Source organism: Lissotriton vulgaris, chromosome 3_1 (assembly GCF_964263255.1).
Source record: "Lissotriton vulgaris chromosome 3_1, aLisVul1.2, whole genome shotgun sequence".
NCBI lineage: Eukaryota > Metazoa > Chordata > Amphibia > Caudata > Salamandridae > Lissotriton > Lissotriton vulgaris.
The window spans coordinates 1,558,963,695-1,558,982,481 of NC_141689.1; the positions used below are offsets into that span (position 1 = coordinate 1,558,963,695).

At 47.6% G+C, this 18,787-nt stretch overlaps 1 protein-coding gene across 1 annotated transcript in view; it reads left to right on the forward strand.

The window, feature by feature from the left end:
- Positions 1-18,787, forward strand: part of CENPE (centromere protein E) — a 1,817,274-nt gene that overhangs the window by 300,079 nt on the left and 1,498,408 nt on the right. The window contains exon 14 of the mRNA XM_086962044.1: positions 3,838-3,988. Within this exon, the coding sequence (XP_086818170.1) occupies positions 3,838-3,988 (151 nt within the window). The remainder of the gene's footprint in view (positions 1-3,837; positions 3,989-18,787) is intronic.

Genomic DNA, 18,787 nt, shown 5'->3' on the forward strand with positions numbered 1-18,787 from the left:
TTGCTGTAGCATTGTGAATACTCAGGATTCATTTAGCTTTAAAAACACATTGCACACAATTCATTCCTGCCAAGTGTCACGCATCAGGTGTGACAGTAACGCATTTCAGTGCGGTGCTCCGCATCACCGCACTGAAATGCATTGTCACGCATATGATGCATACTCCATAGTGTCCCAGCTGAAGCGCTGCAGCATTAATTGGTGTGTATGGCAGCTGGCAGTGGCATCATGTGGGGACTAATGGCCTTTGCCCCTGCTCTTGCAGGCTTCATTGGTATGCTCGCCACTGAGCTATGAGCTGCTGTGCTGGTAGGGTCATGCGGCATTGCTGCAATGTATCGTCTCCGCCGGTGATTCCTGTGGCACTGCCCTGCTCTGAGTAAGACAGCCTGACGCCATTCGCGCGCCATTACATCAGGATGACTGCCAGCAAGTGAGAGAATGGCGGCGTCAGCGGGTGGCTGCAGGTCATGAAATGACTTGGTGGTAGGCTGCAGCCAGTGCAGTGGCAATGCCAGCGCTGCTACCATCGGTAGTAACAACTGCCCAACATAATGAAAACTCTATCCCCGCAACCGGACCCAACCCCATGGACTGCAGTGCCCACGGAGCCTAGAGCACACCACTGTGCTGCTGCTGAGTGAGCTTGAGAGTCTGAATCGTGCCCGGTGGTCTTCACTCGTTTGTAAAGTGAGTCAATGGGTGGAGTGAGATACCTGTCACTCTGCTGCTGCTTTTAAGAACACTCTCCTTTCGATAAGTTATAATAGCGCTTAGCGCTTAGCAGTAGTGAATTGGCTGCTTGTGTGATTTTTTACACTGTCTGGCTGCCGAGTGCGCGCCGACCGAGGCAGACCGCTCGGAGTTATTATGATTGGAGTTGAGCAGTTTTGACAGAATACATCACCCTGGCTGGCTGTGAACTATGCGAGCCAGCTGGAGAATTCTCGGGCGTGATGGTTTGTTTTTATGTTTATTTAATATTAGTGAAATGCATGAAACATGCCGCAACCGTGAAGTGTGTGATACATTTAAAAGTAAAGACCGCATTCAGCCTCACCCTACTAAACTTGCAGTTTTGTGGTAATGTACCCATCAGTTTTTAGACATTTACTGGCCTTGGTGAGGGGCACTTACCCGCATGTCAGCCACAATCCCATGCCCACTGATGTGTCTGGCATGCTCCAGTGGTACACTATAGACAACAACGGCATTCTCAAAGTGCCCACTCAAAGCACCCAATGATATCAGTCTGGGTCTTCTCAGATCCTCTTTGGGCCTTTTTTTCAAGTTTTATCTGGTTCGAGCTCACAGGCCTATTTCCATCCTGCTTGGACACCCGATGGCCTAAGCAGCAATGTGGCACTATTCTGAGCTGCTGGGCCTGGAACTGCGCTTTACATGAGCACGAGAACACGTTACACATATGTTTTAGGCATGGGGTGATTAAGTGTATTGCCCAAAATCTCATTGCTCAAAATTATGTAATTTCTGACATTATCTCTTTCCAAGCACTTCATTGTTTGAATTTACTCGTGAGAAAGTGTCACTCATAGTCGTTGAAATGTCACTCATCATTACACTAAAATTATGAAAATGTCACACATAGCAATCTGAAACCTTGGCAGCTATGCACAATCAATGTAACGGTTCGTTTTTAAACTCACTTTTCTTTTGCATTGTAGCTGCATTTTGAGTTCCATGCCTAGAGAAAACGTATAGTTTTTGACTCAAAAATGTAATTTTGCGCGAGATGACTACTAAACACACATATGGTACGGGGGAAACGTATTAAACAGTAGTTGTAACTTGTGCAATAACCTACCGGCTTTTACTGTCGACGATGGCAACCGGGTGGTCAGGAAACCAATAACTGACGCAGAATCTTCTTTTCATGCGTTGAAATGACATCAGAAAGAAAGCAGGTCACGCGGTATCATCAAAGTTAAAGTAGCAACAGTTGGTTATTTTTATTTTTACTACGAATTGTTTTTAGAGCAGTCTAAGACCTGTGTGCATCGTGTCTTCACACTTCAGTGCAATTCGAATGATTTTCTACAGCTGATGTCATCAAGTGAGTGAGGCGGCTTCTATCCCGAAACGTGGGGGTTGCGGGGCCCTTTGTTGGCCCCCAGGGTCGCATTGGCCTGATTTCCATCTCTGAGCCGCTTTTCTTGGCAGCCCTGAGGCTGACTTGGAATGTGTCTAAGCTGTTCAGAAAAGGCGCAATACACAAATGTGGACCACTTTCTTTGTTTTTCCAACCCAATCCAACCCTGTAAATGACACTGCCTTGTGCCCAGAGCTACGAAAGAGGCACTCTCCTGGAATCTTCCCTAGTGTGTGCCACCCCCACGCGCGGCATCCAATGATGGATGCTGCGTGGTGGACCAGCCAATCCTGGCGCTGCATGCAGCGCCAGGATTGGCTAGGGGGGCACATTAGCTGCTCGCCCTGTCGCCCTTTGAGATCTCGGGCTGTGGCAGGCGAGCAAGTACCCCTGGGTCCCGCTGGGGAACTTACAGTGCGCATGCTTGAGATAGTTGCCAACTATCCCAAGCATGCGCAAAGTGCAAAGTTCCCCAGCGGTCGGGACTGCGCACTACGGTCTGCCCGAGTGTCACTCAAGCTGCAGGCCACCCCCCCCCCCCCCTCCTTGCACAATTACTGGCGGCGGGCTGAGGCTGATTGATGTTGCAATGTTATAGATAGGATTGCGGCCGGCGGTCGCGATGCAGGTCCATTGTGGCTGGTGGGGCTACGCCCCAATGGACGCACTGCGGATATATATATATAGATATATATATCTCGACTGCTCACGGGTCCTCGCGCATGCGCGGGACTATTCAGCGTTTGTCTATCATGGAAGTTCCCCTGCGGGAGTAAAGAAGTTCCAGGTAAGAAACCATTCCTTCTTTACTGTTTTAGACGGTGCTTGCAATGATCTCCTTGGTCACGAAAATAACAGGCTCTAACTAGGAATGCTTGTGTTTACACATTACCATGTAAAACTGCAACCCCACATGCATGAATTTACATAGCATAGAGCAGACCTACATTTCATCATTGTTGAATTAATTGAAGATGTACATTTGTGTGTATAGGTGTTGCTAGTGAAGGGTGTGGAGTCTGTGGCATCCAGCACCCAGAGGAACCTGCAAACACATTCTTCAGAAAAGTAGGCCGATGTGGGAATCTATGGACAGGTGACCTTGCTGGTCCAAGATGCTTTCTGTACTAGTAATTCGCTTGGTGTCTTAGCAGTACTTGAATTGCAGCCATTTCATTTGTCACGTAAAACCCTTAAAAATGCAGCTGCAGCAAACATTGTCATGTTAGTCTATTGCCTGAATTCTAGGTTCTAGTGATTAAGATGCCAGGCATTCAATGTATGATGACTGAAATTCTGTGAAAATTGTATATTCCTATGTTTCGGTGTACAATCTGTAGTCTTCTGAAAAATGAACACACTATTGCAAATAATGTGTCGGAGGTTACTATATAGTGCTATTCATTTTTAGAAAATCAAGAAAGTACCTATTTCCCCACTACAAATTGTAAGTCCGAAATTGTACATTTAAAAAGTATACCATAAGGCAAAATTCAACAGGTCGGACCTTAATTTTTTAAAATCTTTTAGATATGATTGGAGTGTTAGATGTATTCCCCTTTGCAGGCATGGTCATTTGATAGGATGCTTCACCCCTCCTGATTCAGCAGTCAAGGGAAACTTATAACTAAGGTCACCTTTCATACAGTAAATTTTAAGCCTCTGCTGTTGTCTGTTTTTGTTTTAAAACAAATGTATTGCTGCTTACATTTAACTTTTCATTTTAGACAAAAAGAAAAAGAAGAGTGACATGGGCCCCTGGTAAACTTGCAAACAGTTTATCTTCTACAGATGACTTTGGCATTGGATTGAACACATCACATATAGCTAAAAGAACTAAATTCTCTGCTTTGCAAAGTTTACCAGACATGGATGAGTGTAAGTAGTTATGTTCATAACAAGATAAACTCAAACTGTTTAACTTAGTTCACAATTTGTTGAAGCTAGTGTTGAGAAAATGCAGTGATTAATTTCAGATTACATTTGCATACAAATGCCTGGAAGTATCAAACACAATGGCCCCTGGGCAAGGTTCAAAACTACTTAACAGGACTCCATTGTGAGAAGTTGGCCTGATATATGATGCTCACTAGTTCTAATGATCACCTTGTATCAGTCCAAACAACCCTTTTGATGATTGGTTGTAAGTCAACCTTATTGACCAGCTATCCTAGTGGTAGCATGGACAAAGAAGTCTTAGGCTAAACTCTTTTTGCATGTGAAGCCAGCTGTTTTACCACATATAACCCCTTGAATACCAAGTGAAAGGACACCACACAGGTAGTTAATAAATACTTGTTTATTTTCATAACAAACATACACCTCTGAACTCTTTATGAGATCAGAGGGCTAAGCACATGACAATCTCTTAGGAAAAATACGTTTAAGTTGCACAAATTACAATGGTGCCCTAGGGACACGACAAACCATATACTAAGTAAGTGGAATGTGAAAGTAGATAATAGGAATGGAGCTGTCCAGAGGCTGTGGGATCGCTGGGACCACGCTATACTAATTCTAGGTAGGTAATAGGAGGCCCACGGAACGCGTGCGCAGAGTGTGAACTCACAAGCGAGATGCGTAACAGTGTCTATGGACAGTACAGTGCAAGAAAAAGGTGAGTACAGACAATCCTGACTAGGTAAGACTAAAACGACTGTGGATCTGGACACTAGCAGTGTCAAGCTACCCTTGAGCACCGAAATGCTCGTGTTACCTCACCCACAGGCTGCGGGTGCATAGGTGCCAAGTCGTGTCTGGTTCCGGCGTTGAAGTCTATGGAGCCTGGAGGAAAAGATGCTGCAGGCGGTCAGGAGGAAGATGTCCGGTGTGATCCAAGGGTGGATCAGTGAAGAGAAGAACCTGAAAGCAGAGGGGACAATGTTCAAAGTCACTAGCCAGTGACTGGAGTGGAACCAGATGTCGTCGTCGCGATCAGGTGAGGGTGGACGCTTGTCTCTGCAGCCACGTGGACCAGGTGGTGTCTTCGACCAGGATGGAGGCGCGATCTGTCCCACACAGGCTCTCGCTGTCGGCGGTGTCTGCTTCGGATTAGGAGTCAACAGGCCTTGGCAAAGGCAACCCACGCGGTGAGTGGAAACGGCGTCTGGAGTGGACCAGGAGGGTCCAGGGTGCTCCTCTTTTGGAAGGGAGCAAGGGCCAGTCTGGAGCAACCAGACCAGCAGTGAAGATTTCGGGTTTCGTCGTCTAGGAGGTCACTAGCCAGCCGGCAAGTGACCAGACAACGCGTCGAGCAGCAAACAGACAGAAGGCCCCACGCATATCTCGTGGATGCTGGAGGGCTGGTCTTCGGTGCAGGAGCTGCTCGGGTTGGGGTTTCTCAGTCCCCAAAGCACTTGGACGAGGATACCTCAGAAGTCGTGCTGGAGCGAAGTGCTGCTTCTTTCAAGATGGCCGGTCCCACGTGGCTCGTCGCACCCACGGATCTCAGCTGAGCTGCAGATGTAGGTAGAGGTCGTAGAGGTCTGGGAATCCGGGTCTCGCCGGGCTCCGAAGTCTGGATCCTTGGAGGAAGACGACAAAGGGAAGCCGCTGGACTCTGATGGTTCCTGCTTGTGCAGGGTGGACACTCCTTGCCCACAAGGGAGATTTCTTCAGTCTTCTGTGGAGCAGAACGTCGAAGTCCAGAGTTTCTTCTTGTAAAGTTGTTTAGGATAATCTAATTTGAAATGGGACCAGCTCCTACCTTTATCCGGCTAAAGGGGGCTGTACTACAACTAGGTCCCTCCTCTGGGTGGGACCAGGAAGGGGGGTGGTTACACCTCCTATCCTTTGTCCGGTCTTGCGCCAGCTCTGGGGCTGTAGTGCCCCAGGAACTGGGTTAGACCGGAGTATGCACAGGGACACCTTGTGTGCCCCAGGCATGTCCCATTCCTTTCAGCCCTGTCCTACCTAATACACAAAATCATGTCTGGGGTGGTGCTAGCACCTCCCAAGGCAGTAAACCCTTTGTCCAAGCCTCCCTCGCTGGAAGGACTCCCAGCAGCAGGAGGTCAGACTTGTGTCTGTGGTGGCAGCATCCATTTTGTGATGCTGAGGCTCGAGTTAACTTTAACCGGGGTTCACAGTTGCATACATGTCGTGGCCCTCTAGAAGGGTGGAATGATACCCCCGTCGCCAGAATTGGCATTGGGTAGTATTCCAATTCGTATGGCACCTTAACCAATATGTTTTGATAATGTAATACCAACGTTGGCAATAACCGCGAGGATTATAATGCACTTAAGAGTATATGGTATAGCGTTATCATGGAAACAGCTAAAGGACTTGGTTCCGAAAGCTGCAGACAGGCTCAGCTCATGCTAGAGCACCATCTCACATAATTCCAAGCACTCTGCCTTCTGGATTGATAAGGCCTGCCATAGGAGTGACTGATAGGAGGATATGTGTCCATTTTAGGGTTAGATATAGGGATACTATATCTAAAGCAAAGGGTGATTACACCACCTTGCCCCAGCTGATTGATCAGCCAGTTGTCAGATTTGGATGGCCAGCCAGGGGTGGCATAATACATGCTGCAGCCCCTGGTAGGCCTTGGGTGCACCTATGCCCTGGGTACCTAAGGTACACTGTACAGGGACTGATAAGGTGACTCAGTATCCAATTACATATGCACCTAAGGTACATGGTTGTCAATTTAGAGAGAGCACAGCTAGGCTGTGGGTCTGATTAGCAGGCCCACAGCCAGGGAAAGTCGTAAACCAGTGAAGCAAAAAGCAAAAATCGGGGGTGACCATAGGATTGCAGACCCTACTCTCCTACATCCATGCACACTTCGCCTACTGTTCTCTAGTCGTACTGATAACCAGGTGCAGGAGCTGCCACAGCTAAATGGCCAACTGGAAGGGAACACAAGCTTTTTTTCCATTCTGAATTGGGCCTCTTCTGTCAATTCAGGATAGATTGTACTTCAGCATTGGCTCTTTTATTTAAATTCACCTGCTAGTCATTCCTTGTTGTCAGGCTAGCAAATGAGGTGGAAGTGCTAAGCTCTCTACTCCACCTAGAGGCCATATTGCTCCGATTTATGTATGGCTTAAAAAGCTTTGGACCCTGTCAATTTGGCCCACCAACAGTTCCTCAGATATTAGTGTGCTCCCCATCCAGCAGGAGACGGAAAGTGCTTGTGCTCTTAGTGGTGGTGCCTTAGCTTCCTTTTCTACTCCTGGTGCTCATTGCTGTTGAGAGCAGTTACCCACCTGCTGTTAGGGAGCTGGTGATGCATTGTGAGGTAATGGTGTGCGACACCCCTGGGAGCGCCGATTGTTGAGAACCACTTTCCTGGGCAGGTTGATTAGGGAAACTTGTGTGGTTCGTGGGCTTGCATGCCGGCACACAATCCCCACAATGACCTAGCAAGTACCCTTAAGGTGTGCACCAAGGTGATGGAGGTGGTGTCAGTTAATCTGTGGAGATCAAGGGTGCCAATCTGCCATCTCGATGGCTCACCCCAGGCTATTGTCTCCCGACTATGGCGGACGTCCTGCACTCTCTGGGGTTCAATATCAACGGGTCGAAGTCACACTTGGCTCCCTCTCAGACGCTTCCTTACTTCTGAGCTGTTCTGGACACGGGCGATTTCAGGCCTATGCTTTCGACTAGCAAGTCCATTTCATTGAGGCTTCTTGGTCTCACGGCCTCCTGTATCCTGCTTGTGACACATGCCCGTCAGCATATGCAGTGGGCGCAACATCAGGGAAATCTCTGACTTGTACTAGATCTTGTGAGGGCTCTCAAAAAGATCTGCAGTGGTGGTTAACTAACAGGAATTGGGGTCAACAGCAAACCCCTCTGCCTTATTGAACCTGATCTGACAGTCGTGACAGATGTGTCACTCCTGGGATTGGGTGGCCATCTGGGAGAGGTGGAGATTAGAGGCATCTGGTTTTTATTGGAGTTCGTACTCCTTATCAATCTACTAGAACTTTAAGCAAATCCGGTTTGCATTGAAAGCCTTTCTGCCCTCCATCAACTGGAGGCTAGTACTGGTGTTAACAGACAACACCACCGCCATGTGGTACTACATCAGCCCTTTGTTAAGAGGCTTTGCGTCTCTGGACATGGTTGGAACGTCAGGGCATATACCTGGTGGTGCCACACCTGGCAGGCTCTTTGAATGCCAAGGCAGACCAGCTCAGCCAATGATGCCTAGTGGATCACAAACGGCGTCTCTACCCTGAGGTGGTGCAAGGGTTCTTTCACCTGTTATAACAGCCTTGGTTAGATCGGTTCCCCCCCCAGCTGAGACGAAGATTGGAACACCTGATTCTCATTTTGACCACTTAAACTTGGAGGAACCATTGGTCTTATCTTTCTTCTGATCTCTTAATTCGCCAGCCATTCGTGTGGAGAAGTGTGGCTCACTGGTTAGAGGAGGCAGACCTGGAAGCAGAGGTCAGCCCGGGACCAGGGTTTAATTCCCGGCTCGGCGGTCTTGAGTCCGAAAATGTCCACAGACTCGACAATTCTCGCTCCGGTGCCTACTTGATTCACGGGTTCACACTCTGCGACTCTGGGCAATAGCTTGCTTAATCTCCACAACGGCCCCTCGCGGCGGGATGCCTGGCTTTCACCTTGTGGATACCCTGCCGGGGTTATCTCACAGGGGAATACCAGGATGGGTTCCCTAAGCAAGCGCCTTGATGCCTTCGGGTGATACGTGCGCTATATAAATCGCAATACATTTACATTTACATTTACATTCGCACATGAGGACATGCTTTACAGCGTCCAAGCAATACGCCGAGACTGGGATCTGCACAGAATCTATATATTCGGCACTCCCAGTTTAGAACTTAACGGAAGGGGTCAGTCTTCGTCTGCCACATCACCAGCTTGATAGGAATATACTGATTATCGACAGTGACTCTACCATTGTCCAGGCGTTACGCCATATTTCAGGCTTTACACCAGATTAGTTTCACCCTAAGGACCCCAAGTTTTCAGCCCACGAGCCTGTATTTTAGGAAAACGATTGGTACCCTATTGATTGATATGGAGTTTGAGCTCCGCTTGGTGGTATCGCATAATGTATTGAAATATTCATTGATGAAATCCGTACTTGGAAAGCACTGCATCTCCTGTGCCCTGACGAAGGAAATTTGGACCCTTGTCCTACTCCGAAACGCGTGTCGCCGCTTCTTTTTCTGTTATTGTCTTTGGTGTTTGTATAACTTGTATTTGTGTCATAATTCTGATGTTTTATGTGAGTTTGATATGCTTTAGTTGTGTATGGCTTGATGCGTGCGGGCATGTGTGGAACCACTAGGGGATGAATGATCTTTGAGTATATATTCCTGTTTGGGGCCTTATGTAAATATGAAGGATGTATAGTGAGGAAGTTTGTAAATGATATAAATCGTGTGATGAAACTTATGATATAATAAAAGAACTGAAACGACTCAATCCATTGTCTTTAGTGTGAGCAGATACCTCTTTTCTGTGGATATAGCAAGGAGGACAAGGGGTTTCAAGCTGTAGAGACCCTTGGCTCGATTTTTAGTTGAGTCATTATAAGCATTAGAGGTGGGATGTGGAATTATGAGATAGTGTCTGTACTGCCTATAACATTTATATATCTTTTTTTCTTTTTAAGAAAGAGCAACATCATTTATATAAAGTTTGGTCAAATTAATTGACAACTGTAATACTGTGATTATAATACCTTTGATGAATGGTCCATGTTTTTAGATCCTAAAAGTGTATTTATCACTCACAAGTGCCTTTGATCAATTAGTATAATTGAACTATGTGGGAAAGATGGCCGCGGAATAGGAAATTGGATTGTTTTTTATTGTATGTATATCTTTTATGGTTTTCATAACCGAAATAAAGATTATAGAGAGGGATATAATAAAAGAAAATGTGTTCGAGGCATGTGGGCTGCTGAATTCATATCTGTGCATAGATCGCCGCCTAGTGTTGGGTCCGGATGATTGCACATTGTTGTCCTGGGAGAGTCTTCAAAGTATCACAAGATAGGTGTGTAATATCCTGCATATTATACTGTAAGGTGTTTTACCAGCCCTGCTCTGCCAGTGCCTGTGCTCTGACTCATTAGAATGTTGTAGTCTGATGATGCCTCGGAATGTTGGGACTGAGTGAGGCAGTGGGAGTTGGTCATGGGCTGAGCAGCTGACAGGCAGCTCCTGGTGGGGCTCTAATCTACCACTTATCAACATGATGTCCTGTATCCTACAACTTGTTGTCTTTATGAATAAAGCATCCTGAAATACAACCTTCCTGAGTGGACCTCCTTCACTACATATTTTGGTGACGAGGTGGCGAAGAACCTACAGCTACAAGCAAATCTCAGGTACCTGATTTAAAAGTGGACCTGGAGATGGCGCAAAAAAAAAATGAAACTACAGTGGCAACAACCACAATTTACAGAAGTAGAGGTAACCACAAGACGGAATTAACTATGAAGAAGAAAAAAGCGTTTTCTACACAGTACAATGAAGACAACTGCAAGGAAGAAACAAGAACTTCAAAGAAAAAGAAGACAACAAGAAACAAGTAAGCACAAAACACTACGCCTTTTAGCCCCACCAGTGGTCTCACCACCGGCCAGCCCTAGCCCAGGCGTGCTGTGCTCATCTGCCTTATGCTTATTGGACTAAGGTGTTACAACTTCACTTTGTGCCTTTTTTTTCCACACTTTAATGGCAGAACATTCTTCAACATCACGCTGGTGCACTTTGTGGCACACACTCCACAACCCTGATTTTTTTCCCACTACAAGTGGTATGTACTGGAGTCATTCTCCCAGCAACGTTGTGTGCTCTTGTGCACATTTTGCTGACCTGTTTTGATAATGTCAACCATTAATAGACTGTACCGGAGTCGCATGGGAGCTTTTGTATTTTCCACCCTCCCACTATATAATAAAAGAAAATGCTCTAGACTTAACTCACCGAGCCACTGTGGCTCGTGTTCTCTTTCCAGGAAGTTAACATGAAGAAATATCTCCTGCGTAGCTTTATTCAGGATGTTCTCGCTTCAATTGTGTCTCCCTGGAACATTTTCCTTTTATTTATTATTCTTTGCCTTGTTGCAGTGAATTTCTTTCACAGGTGATGTCTACTTGCTTGTCACAGGCAGCTAGCTGGAGGAAACTGGCATTCGCTACCTTATCTCCCTCTTCACGCATGCCTGACCTTCAGTCATCTTTGTTTTGTGTTTATTTTTCACTGCGGTGAAGTTCGTCAGGGAATGTATTTCCCAGCAGTAATTATGAAACCTTCACTTTGTGGTGCCTGTGTGCCCTTTCAACATCGCTAAGGGCGAAGTTGCAGTCGTTTTCTGCTCTACATTGCGCTATGCTCCACTTGAGGTTAGCTTTATTTCAACTTTATCTTCAATTAGAATTTATCTCCCAGTCAGCACAGAAACCTTTTTTTCAGTTATTTCCGTTGCTCTTCTGTGGATTTCATCGTTGACAAGTATCCTTTGTGACGAGGCGCTCTTCGTCATGATTGGACTGTGCAAATAACAGGGCCAAATTTTGACGCACCTGCGTGCCGGGAGTCCACCGGCACTGCGCCTCTTACGTGACACCATGTTTTGCTCTTGTGTCATGGCTCACAATGAACGGTGCCGACTTTAGGCACAATCTTATTTCAGCTGCTTGCCGTGTGGTGAAAAGGAATGATGCACACACTGAAGAGAATTTATGCTGCAATATCGAATCCCTTTCTTGAGACCGGTAGAATTATAGACTATTCACTTTCTATGGCTTGTGATCTTACAACTGACAGCGCTCATGGATACATAGCTTCATTTTCCACGCGAGACAATGTCCGTGTGTTAATCAGGACCACAGTGTCATGCACATCTTGAACTTTATTTGTGACACTGGTCAATGAAGATGCTTGCACCTTTATTTTCTAAGGTTATTAAATGTCTTTTCACAAGTGTTCTCTTCACACATTACGGTTCAAAACATTGTAATTGTGATGGGTTCATTCCCCATTAGCTTCCACAAATATTTGAACACTTTCTATGCATTGATTTTAGCTTCCTTTGACACGTTCACCCTATACTATAACTTTCAGCAAATGTTTTTTCAATCCGATACTGTTTTGTAAACCTAATATGTACTTTGCTGTGATTACGCTGTCACTTCAGTACTCCGATGGTGACACACACACACCTATTTACAAAAAAAACGTTTAAAAATTGTTTAGTGAAGCATGATGGCACATTATCTTTCATTGCTGACATAATGTGTTTAGGAATTTTGAGCGCACATTTTTAGAGTTTCAATTATCATTTAACTTGTGTATACCACACGCTTTTCACTTCCCTACATAGGGAGGACTTATTGCTTATTTTCAGGTATTAAAACACTATATTTTACACCCTACATAGGGATGGAATGGGTACTAGCCCCATTAGCCCACATATATGTGCCTGTTCACATTATTTTACCCTACACAGGGATGGGAATGGGTTCTAGCCCCATTTGCCATATATGTGCCTACACAGGCCATTCACAGTTTTCACCCTCACAAAGGGCACAGGTACATACTGTCTTTACCCTCACACAGGGATGGGAATGGGTATTAGCCCCATTAGCCCACATATATGTGCCTGTTCACATTATATTACCCTACACAGGGATGGGAATGGGTTCTAGCCCCATTTGCCCATATAAATTTGCCTACATAGGTAACACACGACTTTTAGCCTTACAAGGGCACCATAGATAGGGTCACAGTCCCATCTACTTTTTCACGAGTGTCCTCACATAGGGAACCGTGTTATGGGTTACATTCCTATTTACATTTTTACCCTCACACAGGGTGTATTATGGGTCACAGTCCCATTTACATTTTTCACCCTCCCAGGATGTCTTAAGGGTTACAGTCCCATTTACATTTTTACCCTCACACAGGGCTTATTATGGGTTACAGTCCCATTTACAGTTACATTTTTACCCTTACACAGGGCGTATGATGGGTCACATTCCCATTTACATTTACATGGTCACCCTACATAGGGCTTTACATGGGTTTCAGTCCCATTTACAATGCTCCTCACACTCTTGCACAGGAGTAGAGGACGGTCATGGTTGTAGTCCCTCTGACTGTTATTGTCTATTTACATTTTGTAATTTTGCTGTTTTAAATAACGCAATACTACATTTACATTGTTTTATTATGTTTATTGGAAACCGAGGGAAGTTGTAGTCATACTGTATGTATCTACTTTGCCTTTTCTCTGTTTTTCTATTCGTCCAGCTTTCCTCGTGGTGTCATTCTCTTTGTCATCCCTGGTTTCTGGATCTACACTTCTTGTTGTCGTCGTTTATCTCCAGCCTTCTTTTGTTCCTCTTTTGATTCTTTTCTTTCCTGTTCTGGAGGAAACCTGTTACCCTACTTTCCTGTGTCTGTGTGTAGGCTGGTGTTCATTCTCCGTTGTGCCTTGTATTTTCTTCCCTTCCTGCCTGCCTGGCCAGTTGGTGCGTTTGGGGATTGGTCCTTGGTGCGTGTGAGTTCTTCTGCCCCATGTTGTTTCCTTTTTCTGATTACTCGTTTTTCCCTCATCTTTTCTATGTCTGTGAGTCGGTTTTATCTCTATTGGTTTCCGCTTTACTCTTCTCTTCCTCCTCCTCATTTTCTTCCACCCGTCTCTTCACGCTGCTTTGCTTACACCTTTCTTTGTCATTGTTTCTGTTTCCTCTGCTATTATCCAGTATTAGGGGTGTCTTTCATAGATTCACATGCCTGAATCATTCCCCGTCGTCGAGACGGGAGCCTCCGGTAAATAAAAAAGTAATGTCCATAGACATACATAGAGAGAAAAGGGTCCAAGGGTCTCCCCTTAGTAGCCTTTCCTTGTCCTTATGTAAAAAGGACCAAACTGACATAGTCAGCCAATCAGCTCCGACCTCCCTCTAGAACCTTCCTGGGAGGAGCCTCAGTCCCTCAGATTTTCTACCGCACGTTGTGCTAGGGAGTCTCCAGCCTGAGCTCTCCTCAGGATTATTACTAAAAATCATCAAACTCTCTTGGAAGTTTCTCTGAAACAAAAAACTCTTCAAGGACTTCATCAACACACTACCCCTGAAGTAAGTGTGTGTGTTTATACTGCCTTTGTCATGTCTGACTTGGGGAAGAAAGCCCTGTTCAGGGCCTGCTCTTCCTGCAGTAAGAAAAGGATTCATGTGGATGACAAACACGACCTGTGCCTGTATTGCCTTTACCCGGATCACAATTCGGAAAAATGCGCAATCTGTCGGTCTTTTCCCAAAAAGACCGTGAGAGACAGGGAAGGTCGCCTTCTGATCTGGCTGGACAGGCTTAAGAACAGGGACAATCCAGAGTCCTCTGTGAGCAGCGTTTCCAGAACTTCTGCTGTCTCGAGCAAGAGGCCAAGGGACGCTTCCCCGGGCCACTCAGACACTCCTCCTGCGAAGACTCACAAAAAGTCTTCTGAGGCGAGATCGGCGTCATCCTCAGTGTCGGCGAAGGAAGATAAAACCTTCAAAATGCCTGCTCCGTCCTCCAGACAAAGCCAGAGGACTACCTCAGTAAAAACCACGGTGTCTACCACATCGGCATCGTCGCCCTCAGCTTCAACGACGATGACTACTTCCTCTTCATCTACAGGTAGGCCTGTTTCTTCAATTATTCCCCTGACAATGTCGACGAAGACTACACCGTCGACGACGCCATCAACAGCGACGAGCACATCGTCGTCCAAACCGTCGTTGACGAGAGTGTCGACGAGAGACTCGTCGACGAGACAATCGTCTACGAAGGCACCGTCTATGACGACGACGGCTGCGCAGTCGTCGACGACCAAGATACCTTCGTCAACCCCTCCGTCGACGAAGACCTCGTCGACGACGAGCCCGTCGACGAAGACACCGTCGACGAAGACACCGTCGACGAAGACACCGTCGACGAAGACACCGTCGACGAAGACACCGTCGACGACGGGCTCGACGACGACGGGCTCGACGACGACACCGTCGACGAGCGATTCGACGACGAACGAAACATGGAAGAAATCAAAGCTGGTGGAGACGCCGTACATGATGCTACCACCGTCGACGGACCCCTCGACGACTACGAGCTCTACCATTCAGTATACCAAACAGGAAAAGTCAATAATTACCCCGGAAACGACGTCTCCTAGCAAGGTGGAAAAACAACCACCTCAGGAAATTTTCCAAAGCGAGGAATCCGAGGAGGATGACCATCTGAATCCCGCTACTTCTCTCACAGACCTCCACATAAAATGCCAAAGCACGGATGAGGAACAGGACGAATTCACGTATCAGGAGCACTCGGTCCAAGCCACTGTCCACACCGAAGTCACCCCCATGATATGCCTGCCGGCGACACTGGTGGATGACTTGAAACTTCTTGTACAAGACTACAAGCGGCGCTTTCCGGAACCTAGCAAAGGTGGTCAAGCACCTGAAAGTCCCGCACCAGAGGACAAGGAAGATCAGACACCTCCAGTGCATGTTCAGGTGTCCGCACCGGAACGCCCTCATCCTCGCCATCAACCCCACCAGGAAGTTCATCCTCAAGTGGTGGTCTCTTCGGACGAAGAAGATGAAGAGGAAGAACTGGAGGAAGGAGAGGTCCAGGAGGTTCACTCAGACCACTCGGACCAGGCTGATGAGGACGAATATATTACATCATCCCCAGCTTCACCACAACCACGCCAAGCGGACTCCCCACCGGTGGACATTGCGGGTTTCCACAAGCTGGTGGAGAGAGCGGCGAAGAGATTCCACATGGTGGTGGAATCCACGGAAACGGACTGTTTCCTCCATGACTTCAAGGAACAGCCTCAAAAATCTGCAAAAGCTGTTCCAATCATAGACTTTTTGTGGGAACAGGGAAAGAAGCTAATGCTCACTCCTGCTTCTGTGCCAGCGGTGGTCCCACGCCTTGATAAAAAATACAGGGCACCACTCACTGCAGCGGCTTGCCTAAATGGTCACCCCAAACCGGACTCGGTAGTGACGCAGGCGGCCCAGAAAAACTCCCGCAACCCTTCATCACCACTGTCAGCTCCCCTGGATAAAGAGGGCAGGAAACTGGACACAATAGGCAAGCGCTTCACCTCCACATCGGCCATGTCCATCAAGGTGGCCAACTCCATTGCCTTGCTAGGGCGCTACAATCGACAACTATGGGAGGACATTGCCCCTTACCTAAAGGAACTACCTGATGACGTCCAGGGTGAGGTGAAAGCGCTCCTCGTGGAGGGTCAATCTTCTGCAGCGGAGCTCATAGACTGTGCTATCGACGCAGCCATGACAGGCTTCCGTCAACTTGCGGGAGCGGCTGTGCTGAGACGACAGGGATGGCTCAAAGCCACTTCATTCCGCCAGGAAGTTCAGGCAAAGGTTCTAGACATGCCCTTCGACGGCCAGCACCTGTTTGGAGTACAGGTCGACGAGGCCCTACAGGCCATTAAAAAGGACACAGACACGGCAAGAGCCCTGGGATCTCTACAGTTCAGAAACCAGTCCTTTCGTGGCAACAAGCCCAGGGGTCAATCCTCCTATAGAGGCTCATATCAAAACAGGTCCTCGTCCTCATTCTCGTACAATCAAAAAGGACAGTACCAACACAAGCAACAACAGGGCAGACAGTCTTCATTCGGAAGGTCGTCCTACAGAGGTAAAAACACCAAGAGGGGCGCTGGCGGCCGCCAGTGACCACCTCCTCCAGCCAGTCCGAACACCATCTCCGTCCTTTCAGATTGGAGGAAAGCTGACCCATTTCCTTCACAATTGGCAGAACATCACCACGGACCGGTGGGTTCTTCAAATTATTCGATTTGGCCACTCTCTCGAGTTCACCTCCATCCCTCCCAATACCCCTCCACGCAGACGGACACACAAACATCCACGCCTGCTTCTAAAGGAACTTTCGGCAATGCTACAAAAAGGAGCAATCGAAAGGGTTCCGGCATCCTCGAAGGGGAAAGGATTTTACTCCCACTTCTTTCTTGTTCAACAAAAAGAAAACAAGTGGAGACCCATCCTGGATCTCCGGGGGCTCAACACCTTCCTACGAAGCCAATCATTCAGGATGGTGACAATTCAGGAAATCCTGGGCATTCTAGAGAAAGGAGATTTTATGGTGTCACTGGATCTCCAGGATGCATACTACCACATCCCTATCCTCAAAACTCACCGAAAGTTCCTAAGATTCGAGGTGGCGGGCCGTCACTATCAGTTCAAAGTACTGCCGTTCGGCCTCAAGTCCGCGCCGCGCATATTCACGAAATGCCTTGCGCCTGTGGCGGCATTCCTGCGCCAACTGGGCCACCAGGTCTTCCCCTACCTAGACGACTGGCTGGTGAAAGCACCCTCACCTGGGGACGCGGTCACGTCCTCCAACGCCTGCACCAATCTCTTTCAAAATCTGGGATTGACGCTCAATATCAAGAAATCATGCATGGTGCCCGCAACAAAAATTACCTTCCTAGGGGCAATGTTAGACACAGGCTGCACGAAGGCCTTCCCCTCAAAAGAAAGAGCAGACAGGATCTTGTCTCTGGCCAAGGCTGTGGCAAAGAGAAACCACCTGAAAGTTCGGACTTACTCCTCCCTCCTCGGGATGATGTCTTCCTGCATACTCCTCATACCACACTGCAGGCTCAGAATGCGGCCCTTACAGGAGGCACTCGCGAGCCAATGGACACAAAGCACTGGCTCATTCGAAGACATCCTTCGGATCACACCGAAGATTTCAAAAGCTCTACAATGGTGGACAAGTCGTCACAACCTGATGGTGGGCTTGCCGTTTCTCCTCCCAGCATCACCGCTGGTGATAACAGACGCCTCCCTAGAGGGTTGGGGCGCGGTGCTCCAGGACCTACAGATCAGCGGCAAATGGGACTCTCAAGAGCAATTGCTCCATATCAACCTCTTGGAGCTGAGAGCAGTGTTTCTGGCTCTACAAGCCTTCCTACCCCGCATCCAGAAATCCCCAGTGCTCGTCAGGACGGACAACACCACGACGATGCACTATTTGAACAAACAAGGGGGAACGCGTTCACTCTCGCTCTCACGCGAATCGCAGACGATCTGGAACTGGCTGGTACTACACGACATCCAACTCAAAGCGGAATACGTGCCGGGAAGGGACAATACCATCGCGGACGCCCTGAGCAGGCAAAAATCCCTCTCCCACGAGTGGGAACTATCGGACAGCGCCCTCACTCACATCTTCTCTCTTTGGGGAGTCCCAAACATCGACCTCTTTGCCACCAGGAGGAACGCAAAATGCCCGTGCTACGCAAGTTGGCATCCCCAACCAGGATCACTAGGAAATGCGTTCTCCATCGGATGGTACAGCGTCTTTGCATACGCCTTTCCTCCATTCCCGATGATTCCACGGCTCCTGAGGAAAATGAAAGCGGAACCATGCACCCTGATCTTGATCGCCCCGTCCTGGCCGAGGCAACACTGGTTCTCGGATCTGCTTCGACTATCCATCAAATCACCGATCCGACTGCACCAACACCCAACCCTACTGACGATGTCCAACGGACAAGTGCAACACCCGAACCTCCATTCGCTCAAATTATCAGCCTGGCTCCTGAGCACAGAGAATTTGGGGGCCTGAATATCCCACAAGACTGCAGGGATGTGCTAGCCAAAGCAAGGGCGGACAG